General features: G+C 39.2%; 1 protein-coding gene and 1 pseudogene across 1 annotated transcript in view; both read left to right on the top strand.

The window, feature by feature from the left end:
- Positions 1-15,332, top strand: part of LOC114042547 (hereditary hemochromatosis protein-like) — a 32,244-nt gene extending 16,912 nt beyond the window's left edge. Inside the window, 1 exon segment of the mRNA XM_027861233.1 lies at positions 15,219-15,332. Coding sequence (XP_027717034.1) covers positions 15,219-15,332 — 114 coding nt within the window.
- Positions 15,333-15,476: 144 nt separating this feature from the next.
- Positions 15,477-18,946, top strand: part of LOC114042544 — a 25,851-nt pseudogene continuing 22,381 nt past the window's right edge.

Consider the following 18,946-nt stretch of genomic DNA (forward strand, 5'->3'; position numbering starts at 1 on the left):
CATGAACATAAACTTTGAAGTTTCCTTTTCTGATCACCCTCTGTCTTTCCGTGTCTGCCTCTGCCTTGCAAGCCCTAACCCTATTCTTCATCCACACTATGACCAATCCCCCCATCTCTAAGTTCTTTCTCAGGCTATCCCTCCTATACCAGCTTCACTTTGCTCCCTTCTCCATCTTGACCACTTGGTGAACCAGTTCAGCTCTATGCTGCCCTTTTCTCTTTTGGCCCCTGCCTCCTCATCTTATCATTGCTCATGCCACGCTAAGTCTCAGTCTTTGATCACTCTCACCATTCATTGCCTTCACTCCTAGTCATGTGATGCTGCACAAAGCTGGAGATAATCATGAAATTGCTGGCTGGTTCACAATAAATATCAGTTATATAATCTCAGCTGAACCCCCTCTCCAACAAGGCAATCCTTGTACACCATCCAAATTCCACTGCTTATAATCTGGAATGTGAAGGAGCTATCAGTATTGTACTAACTTAAAAATACATAATGATGTTATAATGAAAACTTCCATTGTACCCGAAGACTGATATAATATGTTTAAACACTTTGAACTCCTTATCACATGGTGCTGCTAACTCTTCATTTACATTATACATAATATTCATACTATATTTCAAAGCAAGCACCAATGCTTAAAATTAATGTTAACAAAAATAAGATAGTAATTAGATATTTTAAATGGGAAATAAATACACAAACATTTGCAGAAAAGTGATAGGGGCTTTCTTGGGACAGCAATAGCACTCATTAAGATCAGTGATGGGATTTAGTGATAGCTAGCATTTCTATAATGTTTTAAGATTTGCAAAGCCCTTCACAAACATTATCAAGGTAAGATAGCACAACTAAGAGGCCATATACACAATTGCAACTGAGTCATGAAGAAATCAGTGGGAGTCTTGGAGAGGAAAAAATGGAGCATACCTTTTCCTCAAGGAAGAGAGATATGAGATTATGAAAAGAGAACATTGTTAGACAAAATTGTTGTGTAAAATGATTTTTAAATCAAATTTCTTTGCTAGTAGAAAAGGTTCAAGTTGGAGGGAGTTTTGTCCATAATTGTTTGCATGTTGTCTCTCTCATTAAATTGTGAGCTCCCTGAAGACAGTCATGTCAGCAAGCATTTATTAAATACCTACTATGTGCTAGGCACTGTGCTAAGCACTGGGGACACAAAAAGAGTCTTGCTTTTGGGGAGCTACCAGTCTAATGAAGGAGATAACATGCAAATAACTATGTACAACTCCCTCCCTCCCTCCTTCTTTCTCTCTCTCTTTCTCCCTCTCTCCCTCCCTCCCTCTCTCCCTCTCTCCAGGAAATTGGAGAACATCAGCAGAGAGAAGGAACTAAGATTTAGACAGTGTTCTTATATCCTGAGCACTTAGTGCAATGTCTGACATGTACTAGGTGCTTAACAACTGCTTGTTGACTTGCTTTGACTTGGATTATTGTAAAGATGATTGTTGTAAAGAGAAAAAAAAACATAAGCTCTTTTTGTGGGGGCAAAAAATTGGAAACTGAGAGGATGCTCATCAATTGGGGAATGGCTTAACAAGTTGTGGAATATGAATGCCGTGGGATACTATTGTACTATAAGAAATGATGAGCAGACTGATGTCAGAACAATCTGGAAAGACTTACAGAAATTGATGCTGAGTGAAGTGAATAGAACCAGGAGCTGAGTGAAGTGAATAGAACCAGGAGAATGTTGTACACAGTAACAGCAACATTGTGCATCGATCAACTTTGATAGACTTAGCTCTTCTCAGCAATACAATGATCTAAGACATTTCCAAAAGACTCATGATGGAAAAAGTTAATCTCATCCAGAGTCTGAATGCAGATTGAAGCATACTATTTTCTCTTTCTCTTTCTTTTTTTTTTTCTTTCTTGTGGTTTCCCCCTTTTGTTCTGATTTTTCTTTCACAACATGACTAATATGGAAATAAAAAAAGAAGAGAAAAAAGCATCAATGAAATATGCTTAAATGAATAGGGTATATTTGGCTTCAAGGTTAATGAGTCCAAAGTGAGATAGGGAAGTCAGAAGCAAAGACATGCTGTCTTTGGCTATACTAACAAAGCTTAGTGTCCCCTCTGAGAGAGGTGAGAGTTCTGCTTAATTATGAACTTATCAGATTACACTTGGGGAATCATGTTCAGCTCTGGGTGCTACATTTTATGATGGGCAGGAAAAGGTTATGAGCGCTCAAAAAAGGCCAGCAGGATGGTAAGAAGTCACAGGTTCATGTGATATAAGATTGAATTGAAACAACTGGTTAATTATGCCAGAGAAGAAAAGGCTCAAGAAGGAGGTGGGGCATTATAGTGATCTTCAAACATTTGAAGGGCTATCACACAGGGAAGGGATTGTATTTGTTCACAGCCTCAGAGGGAGGAACTAGGACCAATGGGTGGGACTTGCAGAGAGGCTGATTTAGAGGTGGGATGTAAGGGAAAAGATCTTCCTCAAAAGTGTTATCTGTAACTGCAATGGGTTGACTCCATAGGCAATGATTTCCCGATAATGATATATGTATAAGGAGAGATTCTCATTTATGGGTCTGTAATCAGGCTTCTGACGTCATATCCAATTGGGAGTGAGGAGGAGTTTGAATTCAAAGCCTAACTGAGCCATTCATTACTTATGTCACTTTGGACTCCAAAGTCATAACAACTTTCTGGGCCTCAGTTTCCTAATCCATAAAATGGGGCAATTGAACTAGATAACTTTGAAAGCTCCTAGGACTCCTCCTGACAATTGCACATTGAGACTATTCCCTTCTCTTGATGGGTGCTAGTCAGGACTAACTTTGTTATAAGCCTTATAAGGAGGCTTTGATCATTGCATAGTATAAGGAAATTGACCATTTACTGTGTGGGGAAAAATTAACTCACTGAGGGAAAATTGGGAGTGACCCATACATAACTCAGCGAATAATTGCCTGTTGTTCCACACGGCTAGGGAGATGAGTCTGATTGCAGTTTCCATTTCTTACCACAAGATGGAACAAAATAAGAGAGTAAGAAGTAGAAGACTGTGAGGATTGAAGAATGAAAAGACAGCCCTCTGGGCAGGCTCATTCACATTTTTTTCACATTGGCACATTACCAGCTCCATAAAAAGGTGAAGTGAGACCCAAGCAGAATTTCTTAGGAAAGAGGAGAAATTCTGTGTTTTCTATATTTGCCAGTGCCTATCTCATACTAAGCACTGAATAAATGCTGGTTATTTCACTTGACTTGACTTGGACAGAGACTTTGACATGACAGCAAAGACAATAGTGACCTGGGATCTAGGTCTATAAATGGCCCTGTGAATGACATGGTTCTAAGCAGGGAAGATTAAATGTCTAAAGCTGTGCCTGATTCCTCTCCCTGTGGTATATACTAGATAGAGAGCTGGTTTGGGGACTGGGAAGACCTGAGCACTTTGTGGTACACTGCTCATGTTTCCCTGGGCAAGTCCCTGGTAACGTGCCAGTCAATTCCACAGCTTCAAAATCGATGTTTTCCTTTTTATATGTATCTCTGGGACATAGTGTAATATCTGGCACATATTCAATTCCACAGCTTCAAAATCGATGTTTTCCTTTTTATATGTATCTCTGGGACATAGTGTAATATCTGGCACATATTCATAACTTAATAAATGCTTATTGATTGATTGGTGGTATATTCAAGGGAAGGCCTTTCTTTCACAATGTTTTCCTTACCTCTTCACTGGGAATCCAGTAGGTGATTGATAAATAACAGACCAATGTCATGGTCATAATGTTCAAAGAGGATTGTTCACACATCGAAGGTTTTCAAGTCTCATATAGGTGGTGCCAATTGTGCCCAGATGTCTCCAGGCCAAAAAAAAAAAAACCTCCATTGCCTCAAACCACAATTCTATGTTGACTTTGGGTAGGGGTGGTGTGTTCATGCATGATGGAGACTGGAAAGGTGGGAGACAAGGAGGGTAAGAGAGGGAAGGTGTTTAGAAGGAAAGCTTCAATGTCCTAGTCATCTCTTAATGCCCAAAGAATGAATTTCATTTCTAGACACTCAAGCTACTTTTCCTTACTTCATAAGCTAATAGCTAGGTGTGAGAACACTTCTCTTCCAATCCCAAACAGCTTTTGTGGTCACTGGGGCCCTGTCCATCTTTCACACTGGAGAGTCTTCCCAGGAATTGGGGATTTCTTCTTAGAGTAGGCTGCTGGGAGAGAGCCAATTTCTGGCCACCACTGGGGAAGTGAGTGAAACCATATGTCAAATAGGTGGCTGTGGGAGGAAAATCATGTCATAGGCTGTAGGGGAGTTGGTACAAAGAGGAACTGCAAGGAGGAAGAAGAGTTAATAAAAGAAATCCATGGAAGACCCTAATTTTGTCCCAGAGTTGCTTGCGAGGCACCTCACCTTATTCCCCATAACTCAGATATTTTGGCGTCAATATGTTTATGGTTATGTCACAAGGCTATAGGACAAATTTTGTCACAAGGCACTTGTATTACTTGAACCTAATAATAATAATAATAGTTAGAATTTATGTAGTGCTTTAAGATTTGGAAAATGCTTTATCTCTATGATGTCATTTCACCCTCACAATCACCCTGGGAGATGGGTGCTATGATTATGTCCATCTTATGGATGAGGCAACTGAGTTTGAGAAAGGTTAAGTCACTTGCCCTGAATCACAGGGTTAGTTAATATCTGAGGAAAGACTGAAACTCAGGTCTCCCTCACTCCAAAGGCAGTGCTCTATTCACTGTTACCTGTTGCTGTTGTCCAGTAATTTTTGTGTCCAATTCTTCATGACCCCATAGAAGGTTTTCTTGGCAAAGATACTGGAATGGTTTAACATTTCATTCTCCAGATCATTTTGCAGATGGAGCAAACAAGGTTAAGTTACTTGCCCAGGGTCACCCAGCTAGTAAATGCCTGAAGCTGGATTTAAACTCAGGTCCTCCTGACTCTAGTCCAGGTACTCTATCCTCTGCCCCAGAGGTAACCCATTGACTGACTTCCTGACCTTCAGAGCATAGAGAAACAACCCCAGTGCCACAAAGCAAGTTTTCTCAGTTCAATTCAACCTATATTTGTAATGTGTCTGTTAATACCTGATGTTTCCATAGTTCTGTTTGCAAAACATTTTAAATACATTATCTTATTTGAGCATCACAATGGATCTGTGAGGGAGGTACTATAGGTATTATTATCCCAATTTGAACAGAATGAAGAAAATGAGTCTCAGAAGGGCTACAAAACTTGCCTAGAAGCACACAGCTAGTAAGGGGTTGAGGTGGGAATCAAACCTAGGTCTTACTTCAGATATGGAGTGGTAAAGTGGGAGGAATGCTGGGTTTGAAGTTGGAGGGCCTGGGTACAATTCTGACTCTGGTACTTGTTAGCTGTGTGATCCTAAGCAAGTCACTTCACATCTCTGGGCTTCAGTGCTTCATCTTTTTTTTTTTTTTTTGGTGAAGCAATCGGGGTTAAGTGACTTGCCTAGGGTCACACAGCTAGTAAGTGTCAAGTGTCTGAGGCTGGATTTGAACTCAGGTCCTCCCGACTCTCAGTGCTTCATCTTTAGAGTGATGGGATTGTTCCACATGGCCTCTAAAGTATATCCCGTTTCTCAATCTCTCATCCTGATTGCAGGTCCAACCTGTTTCCTATCACATCAAGCAATGTCTCAACTGAGCACAAAACATTGTTCTTAGGCAATGAGAATACTATGCTGTCCTAGTCATAGTTTGAGTTAAAAAGGACCTGAGAGACCTTTGAGTCCCCCCCCCCACTTCATTTTACAGATTATGAAATTGAGGCATGGAGTGGTCAAGAGACAACTAGGTGACATAGTGAGTAAAAAGTAGGACCTGGAGTCAGAAAGACCTGAGTTCAAATTTTGCCTCAAGCACTTACTAGTTGTGTGATCCTAGGCAAATCAGATAACCAAGGTCTCCCTCAGTTTTCTCATCTATAAAATGGGATGATATTAGTGCCTCCCTCCCAGGGTTGTTGTAGGGATCAAATGTGACAACATATGGAAAACACTTGGCAAATAAATACATACATACATATATATGTATATGTGTGTGTGTATATATATATATAATATGTATAATATAATATTCAATGACGTGCCTGGGGTCACACAGCTATTAAGTGTGTCTGGTAGGATTGGAACATGGGTCTACCTGCCTCCAAGTGCAGCCCTCTGACTACCAACCAGCCCACAGATATTTCTCTCAAAATGGTGACAGTCTAGTGAGGGAAAAGACATTCCCAAACAAGAACTATAGCACAAGGGTACTTGATAAAGTAGAAAAAGAGATGTCTAGGAAAAGTTGAGAAATTTGATGAGAGAAAGAGGATTTTCCCTCGATCAATCAAAAACTTTGATTAAGCAGCTCCTATGTGCCAGGCACTGTGCTACACTCAGCCACTGTGGGGCTCAGGCCCAGGATCACAGAGTAGGTGGCACAAGAGCTCTTCCTTAAATGAAGGGAAGGCATTCTATGGCTAGAGTTCAGGGGCAGGAAGAGTCCATTCCACAAAATGGCGAGCAGCACTAGACACAATGTGGAAATGGAGGAGCCATTTTGGCCTCATTTTGGACAACTCCAGTTCCTTTTATTTTTCTGGAATGTACATAAAGGAGAGTAATGGGAGAGAAAGCCAGAAGTGTAGGTCAGAGCCCAAATCTGGAAATCTTCAGTGCCAAGAAGGGACATTTTAAAATTTTCTTGTGGCGTGCTATGGGGATTCCCTGATGGCTTTTGGTAGAAGAGTGGCAAGCTCAGAGTGGTATAAGAGGAGGATTACTTTGCATTGCTGAAGGATTGAATGGAGAAGTGATAGGCTGGAGGCAGGGAGACCAGTTAGGAGGCCATTACATTCATCTAAATGAGAATCAATGAGGAATCAGAGAAGAGTGTTTGAAACTAGACGATGAAGGAATTAGAAATGGAGAAGAGAGGCCAGACTTGGAGGGTGGGGATACAACTCCACAGGGTTTGGCAATAGACTAGATATGTGAGGTGGGGGAGAGAGGGGATGCAAACTTGGCTTCAAGATTACGACATTGGGAAACTGTTGGCACTAGTAACATGAACAGGGAAGGTTGGCCCCTGGAAGGGCCATGTTTTGGGGAGATGATGTGTTCATAGTTCATTGATCTAGAGCTCAAAGTGACCTCAGAGGCTCCCTAGTCTAGTCCCCTTAATTTCATTGAGGCCCAGAGATGATAAATGACTTCTCAAGGACACACCGTTAGTATGCTTCAAAGGTGGGATTTGAATGCAGGGTCTCTAACAATAAATCCTTTGATCTTTCCAGTAAACAATGCTGTTTTTGAAATCTGCTTGTATGGGACCTTCAGGGTATCCAAGTATAGAAAAATATCATGCAGTTAGAAACAGAGGACAGGAGCTCCAGGCAAAAGTTACTAGCTAGGTAAAGGAGTCATTGGTATAGAAGTGACAATTTAAGGCTTGGGACAGTTAACTCTAAGGCCAAAGCCTTAGAGAAGGCAAATATTAGTACCTCCAATCTTCTCCACAGATTAAAAAAAACTAAGAGAAAGAAAAAAAAACCTTGTTAAAAAAATAAGCATAGTCAAGAAAAAACAAATCTACATGGTCACCATATTTGAAGAAGTATTTCTCTTTCTGTCATTATGTCCACTTCCTCTCAGGAGATGGATAGCCTACTTTATCATCAGATCTCTGCAGATCTGTTTGGTCATTGAATTAATGAGTTCTTTTGAAACTGTTTACTATAATAATTTTGCTGTCCTTGTATAAATTAATCTGGTTCCACTCTTACTATTGATTCGGGAAATGCAAATTGAAATAATTCTGAGGTACTACTGCATACCTATTAGATTGGCTAAAAGGACAGAAAAGGAAAATAACAAATGTTGGAGGGGATGTGGGAAAAATGAGACTTTAATGCATTGTTGGTGGAGTTGTGAACTGATTCAACCATTCTGTAGAGCAATTTGGAACTATGCCCAAAGGGTTATTAAACCATGCATACCCTTTGACCTAGGAATACCACTACTAGCTTTGTATCCCCAAAGAGAACAACAACAACAACAAAAAAAGCAAAAAGTCCCAAATGTACAAAAATATTTATAGCAGCTCCTTTCTGGGCATAAAGAATTGGAAGCTGAGGGGATGCACATCAGTTGGGGAGTGGCTGAAGAAGTGGTATATGATTATATTGGAACGTTATTGTACTATAGGATATTTCTGAGAAAGATATTCTCAGAAAAACCTGGAAAGACTTACATGGGCTGATGCAAAGTCAAATGTACTGTGTACAAAGTAATAGCAATACTGTAAGATGATCAGCTGTGAATGATTTAGCTATTTTCAGCAATACAATGATCCAAGACAACTCTGAAGGACTTATGGTGAAAAATACTATCCATCCCCAGAGAAAGAACTGATAGTGTCTGAATACAGACTGAAGCGTACTTTTTTTTAACTTTATTTTTCTTGAGTTTTTTTTCCTTGCCTATGTCTTCTATCACATGACTATTATGGATATCTTTTCCATGACTACACATGTATAACCTATATCAAACTGCTTGCCTTCTCAAGACGGGGTAAGGAGGGAGGAAGGGAGAAATTAGAACTCAAAATTTTAAAAATGAGTGTTAAAAAGTCATTGATGAACTCTCTAGGAAAAAAAATTCTCTAGGGCCAGATGGATTTACAAGTGAATTCTATCAACCATTTAAAGAACACTTCATTCCAATACTATATAGACTATTTGGGAAAATAGGTGAAGAAGTAGTCTTACCAAATTCTTTTTTTTTTCTTTATTTTTTCTTTATATTGTTTTTTACTTTTTTTCTTTAACATTATCTATATTCTATTGCATTTTTTTGGTTAAAAAATATTCCCAATTACATTTTAAGTTTGTGACTCACTGGTTACATGTTTGACACTTCAGTTGTACATTGCCTCTTACCAACGTCCTTCCTGAAAGGTGGCACCCTGAACTGATCTTAGAGAGAGATGTTTGGGGTCGATAGCTTCTTTCTACACAGTGAGAAAGTGGTTACCTACTTATTTCTCTCTTAAATTAACTTTTGTTTTTAAAATTTTGGGTTCCAAATTTTCTCCCTTCCTCCCTCCTTACCCACCGTCATTGAGAAGGCAAGCAACTTGATACAGGTCATACGTGGGTAGCCATGCAAAACACTTCCATAGTAGTCATGTTGTGAAAAACTATGTATATTTCCCTTCATCCTATTGCACCCCCATTTATTCTATTTTCTCTTTTGACCCTGTCCCTCCTTAGAAGTGTTTGCTTCTGATTACTCCCTCCCCCAATCTGCCCTCCCCTCTATCATCTTCCTGCTCTCTTGTCCCCTTCCCCTCCTATTTTCTGTAGGGTAAGATAGATTTCCATACCCAATTGAGTGTATATGTTATTCTCTCCTTAAGCCAAATCCTATGAGAATAAGATTCACTCATTCCCTCTCACCTTCCCCCTGCTTCCCCTCCATTGCAAAAGCCTTTTCTTGTCTGTTTTATGTGAGATAATTTACCCCATTCTACTTCTCACTTTCTCCTTCTCCCAGTATAATGCTCTCACTTTTTAATTTTATTCTCCAGATATGACCCCTTCATCTTCAACTCACCCTGTGACCTCTATTTATCTGTCTGTCTGTCTGTCTGTCTCTCTCCCTCTCTCTCTCTCTCTCTATCTATATACATACACAAAATTTCTTCCCTCCAACTACTCTAATGCTGACAAAGGACTCAAGAGTTACAAATATCATCTTTCCATGCAGAATGTAAACAGTTCAACCTTAATAAGTCTCTTATGATTTCTTTTTCCTGTTTACCTCTTCATGTTTCTCTTGAGTCTCGTATCTGAAAGTCAAATTTTCTGTTCAGCTCTGGTCTTTTCATCAAGAATTCCTGAAAGTCCTCTATTTCACTGAATATCCATTTTTTCCCTTGAAGGATTATGCTCAATTTTGCTAGGTAGGCGATTCTTGGTTGTAATCCTATCTCCTTTGCCCTCCAGAATATTATATTCCCTGCCCTGCGGTCCCTTAATGTAGAAGCTGCTAAATCTTGTGTTATCCTGATTGTGTTTCCACAATACTTGAATTGTTTCTTTCTGGCTGCTTGCTATATTTTTTCCTTGACCTGGGAACTCTGGAATTTGGCTACAATATTCCTAGGAGTTTTCCTTTGGGGATCTCTTTCAGGAGGTGAATGGTGGATTCTTTCAATTTCTATTTTGCCCTTTGGTTCTAAAATATCAGGGCAGTTTTCCTTGATAATTTCTTGAAAGATGATGTCTAGGCTCTTTTTTTGATCATGGCTTTCAGATAGTCCAATAATTTTAAAATTCTCTCTCCTAGTTCTATTTTCCAGGTCAGTTGTTTTTCCAATGAGATATTTCACATCGTTTTCTATTTTTTCATTCTTTTGAATTTGTTTTACAGTTCTTGATTTCTCATAAAGTCACTAATTTCCAATTGCTCCATTCTAATTTTTAAGGAAGTATTTTCTTCAGTAAGCTTTTGGAGTTCCTTTTCCATTTGGCCAATTTTGCTTTTGAAGGCATTCTTCTCCTCGTTGGCTTTTTGGGCCTCTTTTGCCATTTGGGTTAGGCTATTTTTTAAGGTGTTATTTTCTTCAGTATTTTTTTGGGTCTCCTTTAGCAAGTTCATGATTTTCTTGCATCACTCTCATTTCTCTTCTGTTTTTCCTCTACTTCTCTTACTTGCTTCTCAAAATCCTTTTTGAGTTCTTCCATGACCTGGGACCAATTCATATTTTGCTTGGAGGTTTTGGATTTAGGAGCTTTGACTGTGTTGTCTTCTTCTGGTTGTATGTTTTGATCTTCTTTGTTACCAAAGAAAGATTCTATGGTCTGATTCTTTTTGTGCTTCTTGCTCATGATCCCAGCCAATTACTTGAGTTATAAACTCTTTGTTAAGGTAGGAGTCTGCTTCCAGTGTGGAGAATGTGTTGTCCCAAGTTTCAGGGGTTTTGTGCAGCTGTTTTCAGAGATACTTCTAGGGACCTGTAAATTTTCAGTTCTTCCAAGGTGGTACGATCAAGGGCGAGGTGTTTACTCTTTTCCTGGTCTGTGCTCTGGTCTGTGAGTGACCACAAGCACTCTTTTCTGTCTTGGAACTGTGAGGAAGATTCTTTCTCTACAACCACTACAAGCTGCACCATGCCAGCGCTCTTCCTAGCCCCAGGACTGCCACCCAGAACTGTGACCCAGATCCAAGCATGGGCAAAGCAAGAGAATTCTACACCAGCAAAAAGATCCCTGCAATCCCCCTCTGATCAGCCACTTGATTCCCCCTCAGTCTGTGGGCCAGAAGCTCTGGAGGCAGCCACTGTTTTGGGCCGCACACAGGGAATAGAGCTGTGATCTCAGGCTTCTCTCTCACTGCAGAGACAGACTTTTACCATTGACTTTATAATTTGTCCTTGGTGTTCATGGGGAAGTCTGGAAACCACTGCAGCTAAACCTGATTCAGTTCTCTGAGGCCTCCAACAAGTTCCTGATGACTGTGTGCCCACACTGAACTGCACTTCTCTCCCAGCCTGGCATGATATACCTTTCTGATCAACCATCCAGGTTGTCTCGGGCTGGAAATTTGCTTCAGTCTGTCTTTTTGTGAGTTCTGCTGCTTTAGAATTTGTTTAGAGCCATTTTTTACAGGTATTTAGAGGGGTTTGGGGGAGAGCTCAAGCAAGTCACTGCTTTTACTCCACCATTGTGGCTCCGCCCCCAAATTCTTTTTATGGTGATACAAATATGGTACTGATATTTTAACCAGGAACAGTCAAAACAGAGAAAGAAAATTATTGACCAATTTCCCTAATGAATATAGGTGCAAAAACTTTAAATAAAATTTTAGCAAATAGATTACAGCAACTTATCACAAGATAATACACTATGACCAGGTAAGATTTATACCAGGAATGCAGAACCAGTTCAATATTAGGAAATCTATCAGTATAATTGATCATATCAACACCAAAACTAACAGAAACCATATGATCATCTCAATAGATATAGAAAAAGCTTTTGACATAATACAACACCCATTCCTATTAAAAACATTAGAGAACATAGGAATAAATGGAGACTTCCTTAAAATAATAAATAGCATGTACCTAAAACCTTCAGCAAGCATAATATGTAATGGGGACAAGCTAGAAGCATTTCCAATAAGATTGGGTGTGAAACAAGGATGTCCATTATCACTGCTGTTGCTCAATATCATACTGGAAATGTTAGCTTTAGCAATAAAAGAAGAAAAAGAAATAGAAGGTATTAGAATAGGCAAAGAAGAAACAAAGTTATCACTCTTTGCAGATGATATGATGGTATACTTAATGAATCCTAGAGAATCAAGTAAAAAACTGCTTGAAATAATAAATAACTCTAGCAAATTTGCAGGCTATAAAATAAACCCACATAAATCATCAGCATTTCTATATATTACTAACAAAGTCCAACAGCAAGAGATAGAAAGAGAAATTTCATTTAAACTTACTGTAGGTATTATAAAATATTTAGAGGTCTACCTCCCGAAATAAACCCAGGAACTATATGAACACAATGACAAAACACTTTTCACACAAATAAAGTCAGATCTAAATAACTGAAAAAATATCAGTTGCTCATGGGTAGACCAAGCTAATATAATAAAAATGACAATTCTACCTAAGCTAATTTACTTATTCAGTGCCATACCAATCAAACTACCAAAAAATATTTTATAGAGTTAGAAAAAATAATAACAAGATTCATTTGGAAGAACAAAAAGTCCAGAATATCAAGGGAACTAATGAAAAGAAATGCAGGGGAAGGTGGCCTAGCCATTCCAGATCTTAAATTGTATAGTAAAGCAGCAGTCATCAAAACCACTTGGTACTGGCTAAGAAATAGAGTGGTGGATCAGTGAAATAGGTTAGGTATGCAAGACACAGTAGTCAATGACTATAGTAATCTATTATTTGATAAACCCCAGCTTCTGGGATAAGAATTCACTCTTTGACAAAAACTGCTGGGAAAACTGGAAAAGAGTATGGCAGAAACTAGGCATAGATCAAAATCTCACATCATATACCAAAATAAAGTCAAAATAGGTTCATGATTTAGATATAAAGGCTGATCCTGTAAACAAACTGGGAGAGCAAGGAATAATTTACCTACCAGATTTATGGAGAACAGAAGAATTCATGACCAAACAGGAGATAGAGAACATTACAAAAAGCAAAATGGATAACTTTGATTACATTAAATTGAAAAGTTTTTGCACAAACAAAGCCAATGCATCCAGAATTAGGAGGGAAGCAGAAAACTGGGAAAGAATTTTCACAACCAGTGTCTTTGATAAAGGCCTCATTTCTAAAATATATAGAGAATTAAGTCAAATTTGTAAGAATACAAGTCATTCCCTAATTGATGAATGGTCAAAGGATATGAACAGGCTGTTTTCAGAGGAAGAAACTAAAACTATCTATAGTCACATGAAAAAATGTTCTAAATCACTACTGATTAGAGAAATGCAAATGAAAATGACTCTGAGGTACCATATTAAACCTATCAGATTGGTTTTCATGAAAAAACAGGAAAATGATAAATGTTGGAGAAGATGTGGGAAAATTGGAACACTAATGCATTGTTGGTGGAGTTTGAAATGATCCAACCATTTTGGACAGCAATTTGGAACTATGCTCAAAGGGCTATAAAAATGTACATACCCTTTGACCCAGCAATAGCACTTCTAGGGCTATATCCCAAAGAGATCATACAAATGAGAAAAGGACCTACAACATCACTAATGTGAAAATATGTTTAATAGGAACATAAAAATGAATGTTAACATTGTTTTTACATGTAACTGGGGAAAAATAAAATTCTAAATAATAGCTAAAACATAAATTAATCTGGTTCTTCTCTTTTCACACCACAGCAGCCAGTTACTCATTATTTTCCATACAATAATATTCTATTACATCATACACCACAGTTTATTTAGCCATTAGGCAACTAATAAGCCTTCCTTTAGATTCTATGTCATTTTGTCTTGTCTTGTAGTCTTATCTTTCTTTCCCTTTTAAATGCCCCTTCAGGCTCATTTCCAGTCCCCCTGCCAATTCTAGTGTCTCCCTGTTTATTGCCTCTAGGATCCAATATAAATTCTTCTTGACATTTAAAGCTCTCTATAATCTGACCCATTCCTACCTTTCTGATCATCTCACACTTTATTCCTCTCCCACTCTATTATCCAGCTATACCAGCCTGCTTTAAGTTTCTCAAATACAACACCCCATGTCCCATCTCTGGGCTTTTGTCCTGGCTGTCCCCAGCCTAAAATACTCTTCCTCCTCGCCTCAACCCTTGCTTTCCCTGATCTGCAAGATTCAACTCCTGTCCTACCTTCTGTAAGAAGCTTTTCTGAATCCCCCAGCTGCTAATGCTTTCTCTTCTCTATATATTTTGTATACCTAGTCATTTAAGCTACTTGAGGGTAGATACTGTTTCTTTTTCCTTTCTTTATATCCCCAGTGCTCAGCATGGTGCCTGGCACATAGTAAGTGCTTGATTTTTATTTGAATAATTGCCTAGATACTGGTGACCCAGAAAAGAAAGTTCCCACCTCCAAATCCTTGGCATTGTCAAATGTTTCAACGTCAGAAATAACTGTGGTTTTATCCACAGAAATGATACTAAAGAGAATGTATTACCATTTGCTTTGCTGCCAACTCCTAAGAATCTCAGGGCTTTTCCATCTAACTTGCCACTGAAACTTCCTGCATGTATTGTCTCCCCCTATCAGAATGCGAACTGTTGAAAGTAGGAAGTATCTTGTGCTTCTATTTATAGCCCAAGTACTTAACACAGTGCTTTCCACATGGTAAGTAATTATTAAATGCCCTTTAGCACATTTGCTCTTTCATGCAACCTGGGTCTCCCTTAGGATTGGAACTCTATTTCCTTTATCATATTTTGGAGTCCTTGAGGGTGTGCTCTTATCTTCTCCATTAGTCTTAGTGCTTTCTCACATCAATTGAATTTTATTGATATTTACAAATGCCAGCTGTGTGAATGATGTAGTGCTAGTCTCCACCTCCCCCAGTTACTGATCTGGGCCTCCCCAACACCTGACAGTGATTATACTTGAGAGTTTCCTGTCCTTACCCACAGGCTCAGTCATACCCAACAGTCAAGGACAGGTTCTGCCTGGTGACAGCCATCCTGGAGGGCAATGATAGGAAACCTTTGCACACCAATCCCAACTTGGGTATGGATAAGAGATAGGGAGTCCTTATGTATATATGGACTTCATTTCATTTTGGGGATCTGAAAATGGTACAGACTTTGGGGACTAATGTTCCTCTTTACTGGGGTGAGATCAAGTTGAGACCTGTTGAGGAGACCAAGAATCTGCCCTACAGAATAAAAATGGAGAACCAGAGAAGGAGGAAAGTATCATTTATATCCTGGATGCTTATGCTAGGTGTGTTTGCTTTGAGCAAATATTAGATAGGTGAGTCTAGGGGGACAGGATGGGAGGGAGGGTTAAGACAATAAGGGTCTCTCCTTTTTGACGATGTGTTTGAAAAGGTAGACATAGTCCCAGTGTCCATGAAGCCCCTGGTATGATGAGGAGGTAAGATATTAAAAAAACAAAGTTAGAGAAGAAGAAAAATAAGAACATAATTGAAAATATCTGGACAGAGCTGGGCATGATTTTGAAATGGCCCAGGATCCCATTTAAATACCTCTTTTTGACGTGTATGTTTCTTTGTAAGATTGAACATGACTTGAAAGAAGAGATGTAAGAGGATACTCCTAAGCCACCCCTTTGTGGAGGTGGGAGATCCCCAGGTGTTATATATTGTACATATTTTTGGACATTTTCAATATATTTATTGATTGTGATGATTTTTCCTCTTTTTTTTTCTTTTTTAAAAATGCCATTTGTTTTATAGAATGGTTCAGAAGGGAGGAAGGATATGGGGGAAAACTGACAATGAAAAAAAAGACATCAGTAAAAACCTATATACAAAAAACTCTTTATAACCTGTCCCCTTTCTATACTTCCAGCTTTCTTTATACTTCATATAGACCCCTCTACAAACTCTACAACCCAGCCATACAGCTTTGTTGACCTGTTTGCAGTTCTTAGAAAATGACCATCCACCTCCTTTCTCTGGCTCGCCTCCATTCCTGGAATGCTCTGCTCTGCTCTGCCCTCTCACTGCCACCTCTTGGCTTCCCTTGATTCCTTCAAGACTTAGTTCAACTGCAATCTTCTGCAAGAGGCTTTTCCCAGGCCCCTCAGCTACTAGAGGCTTCTCCACTCTGGCTTTTTGTTGTTCACTTGTGTGTAACCCTTTGTGACCCCATTTGGGGTTTTCATGGCAAAGATAGTAGAGTGATCTGTCATTTCCTTTTCCACTGAATCCAGTGGATCCATTTTTGTCAGGCAATCAGAGATCAAGTGATTTGTCCAGGGTCTCACAGTTAGGAAGTGTCTGAGGCTGGATTTGAACTCAGGTTTTCCAGACTTCAGGCCCACTGCTCTTTCCACTGAACCATGAGTCTCTTCCTTCCATTTAATTTGTATGTTATTGTTGTTGTTCAGTTGTGTCTGACTCTTAATGACCCCATTTGGGGTTTTCTTGGCAAAGATATTGGAGCAGTTTGCTATTCTTTTCTCCACCTCATTTTACAAAAGAGGAATCTGAAGCAAATAGGGTTAAATGACTTGCCCAGGGTCATGCAGCTAATAAATGTCTGAAGGCAGATTAGAACTTAGGAAGATGAGTATCCCTGACTCTAGGTCCAGCACTCCATCCACTGCAGTGTCACCTAGATACCTCTTAATTTATACACACCTAGTTATTTGCATATCTCTGCCATTGGAATATTAGCTTCTTGAAAGCATGGGCTGTTTTTAACCTTTCTTTGTATCCCCAGCATTTAGCACAGTGTCTAGTACATCGTAAGTGTTTAATATATGCTTGTTGACTGATCAACAAATTCTAACCAAGTGGAGTTAAACAGACACATTTTTCAGAAGAATGCCAATGTCCTTGAAGGAACAGGGAGGAAGGAGCAGAGCAATCCTCGGGAGAGGCTTTAAAAAGACAATTGAAGAGAAAAAAAGAAGGCGCAGAGAAATGCCTTTAAGGTAGTAGGGTCTAATGGACAAAAATGTCATTGGTTGCTAATTTGGGAGCTTAGTTCCATATCTATATCTATATTTATGTCTATATGGACACATGTGTATAATGTCATCATCATTGTAATCATCATCATTCTTTTTTAGTTTTGTTCACCTTTTGTTAAATAGATCATTCATTCCTTTTTTACACTAATGTGAAGCCCGTGATTGAGCAAGGCAGGCCCCAAAGCAAGTGTCTCTTCTCAACCTTGGGTAAATCAGAGAGTATTAGGCAACAGCATTGGTATTGGGAATCCCGTAGACACTAGACAGACAAAGGGAATTTCAGGTATCACATGTAAAAGGTCACCCATCCTCACTGGTGGTATTTGAAGATTCATAATAGCTAAAATAAATTTCTTCTGACTGAAAAGTCAGAGTAATTCTTTGGAGTTCAGGGGGAATTCACTACATTTCCATTGGTGTTTAGGTTTTATAGGTGGATGTCAGGGTGCCATCTCCATGAGAAGGAAAAGTGGGAGCCAGCAAAGGTTCTTAGGAAACAGGAACAATTTGGGGTTTGTCATGTTTGCCACGGTCATCCCTGGGTCAGGCTACTCTTACTGTGCTTGAATTCTGCTAGCTAGAGGCTTTGATGTAATTGTGACCAGAAGAAATAAAGATCTGGGGGCCAGTTCTACAAATACCCTCATGAGAAACAAAGTTGAGCAAGAAGGAGTCAGTGTCCAAATGGGCCTGACCATCTTCCTGTCTATTCACTTCTCTATTCACCCCAGACCCCCTTGACTCATCCTTGGGCTTAGTAGCATTGTTGCTCAGTTGTTTCAGTCTTGTCCAACTCTTTGTGACCCCATCTGAGATTTCCTTGGCAAAGATACTGGAGTGGTTTGCCATTTCCTTCTTAAGCTCATTTTATAGATGAGGAACTGAGGCAAACGGGGTTAAGTGACTTGCCCAGGATCACAAAGCTAATAATTGTCTGAGACTGGATTTGAATTCAAGTCCTCCTGACTCAAGGCCCATGCACTATCCACAGCTCAACCTAACTGCCATGGGGCTCAGTAGTATATACATGCTATTTCAGCCAACATGTCTACTCTATTGTGGTAGATGCTCCTCACTTACCTTGACCCAGGTATAGATAGATCACTTTACCTCTTTCTTCTTTGTTCAGAAGAAAGAATGAAAGGTAATCTCCCTAGTTCTAGATACGCTATTTGTATTCAGGCAGCCTGAGAGGACATTAACTGTATTTGTCTGCCATAAGACATTTTGGACTGATATCAACATTGAAATCCATTGAAGTTATTCACATTTTAAAACATTTTGATGACATTTTGATGATATTTTGTCTTTATAACAGTAATTCTCTCCCTACTCAAGTTTGAACCTTCTTTTGTGACAAAAATAATAATTAAACAAAGTCAAATAGTAGAGAAACTTTAGCTGACAATATAACAACACTGTGCCAGACACTGTGTTAAGTGCTTTAAAATTATTATCTCAATTGATCCTCACAACAACCCTAGGAGATAGAGTGTGGCAAGGGATGATGAAAAATTCTGGCTAGAAGTATAGATCAAGGAATCATCTGCAGAGAAATTATAACTGCCACCCTGGGAGCTGATGAGGTCATCAAGAGAAATAGCATAGAGTGAGAAGAGAAGAGAAGAGAAGAGAGAGAAGAGAAGAGAAGAGGAGAGGAGAGGAGAGGAGAGGAGAGGAGAGGAGAGGAGAGGAG

This window comes from Vombatus ursinus, unplaced genomic scaffold (assembly GCF_900497805.2).
Source record: "Vombatus ursinus unplaced genomic scaffold, bare-nosed wombat genome assembly UNPS02014598.1, whole genome shotgun sequence".
Classification (NCBI taxonomy): domain Eukaryota; kingdom Metazoa; phylum Chordata; class Mammalia; order Diprotodontia; family Vombatidae; genus Vombatus; species Vombatus ursinus.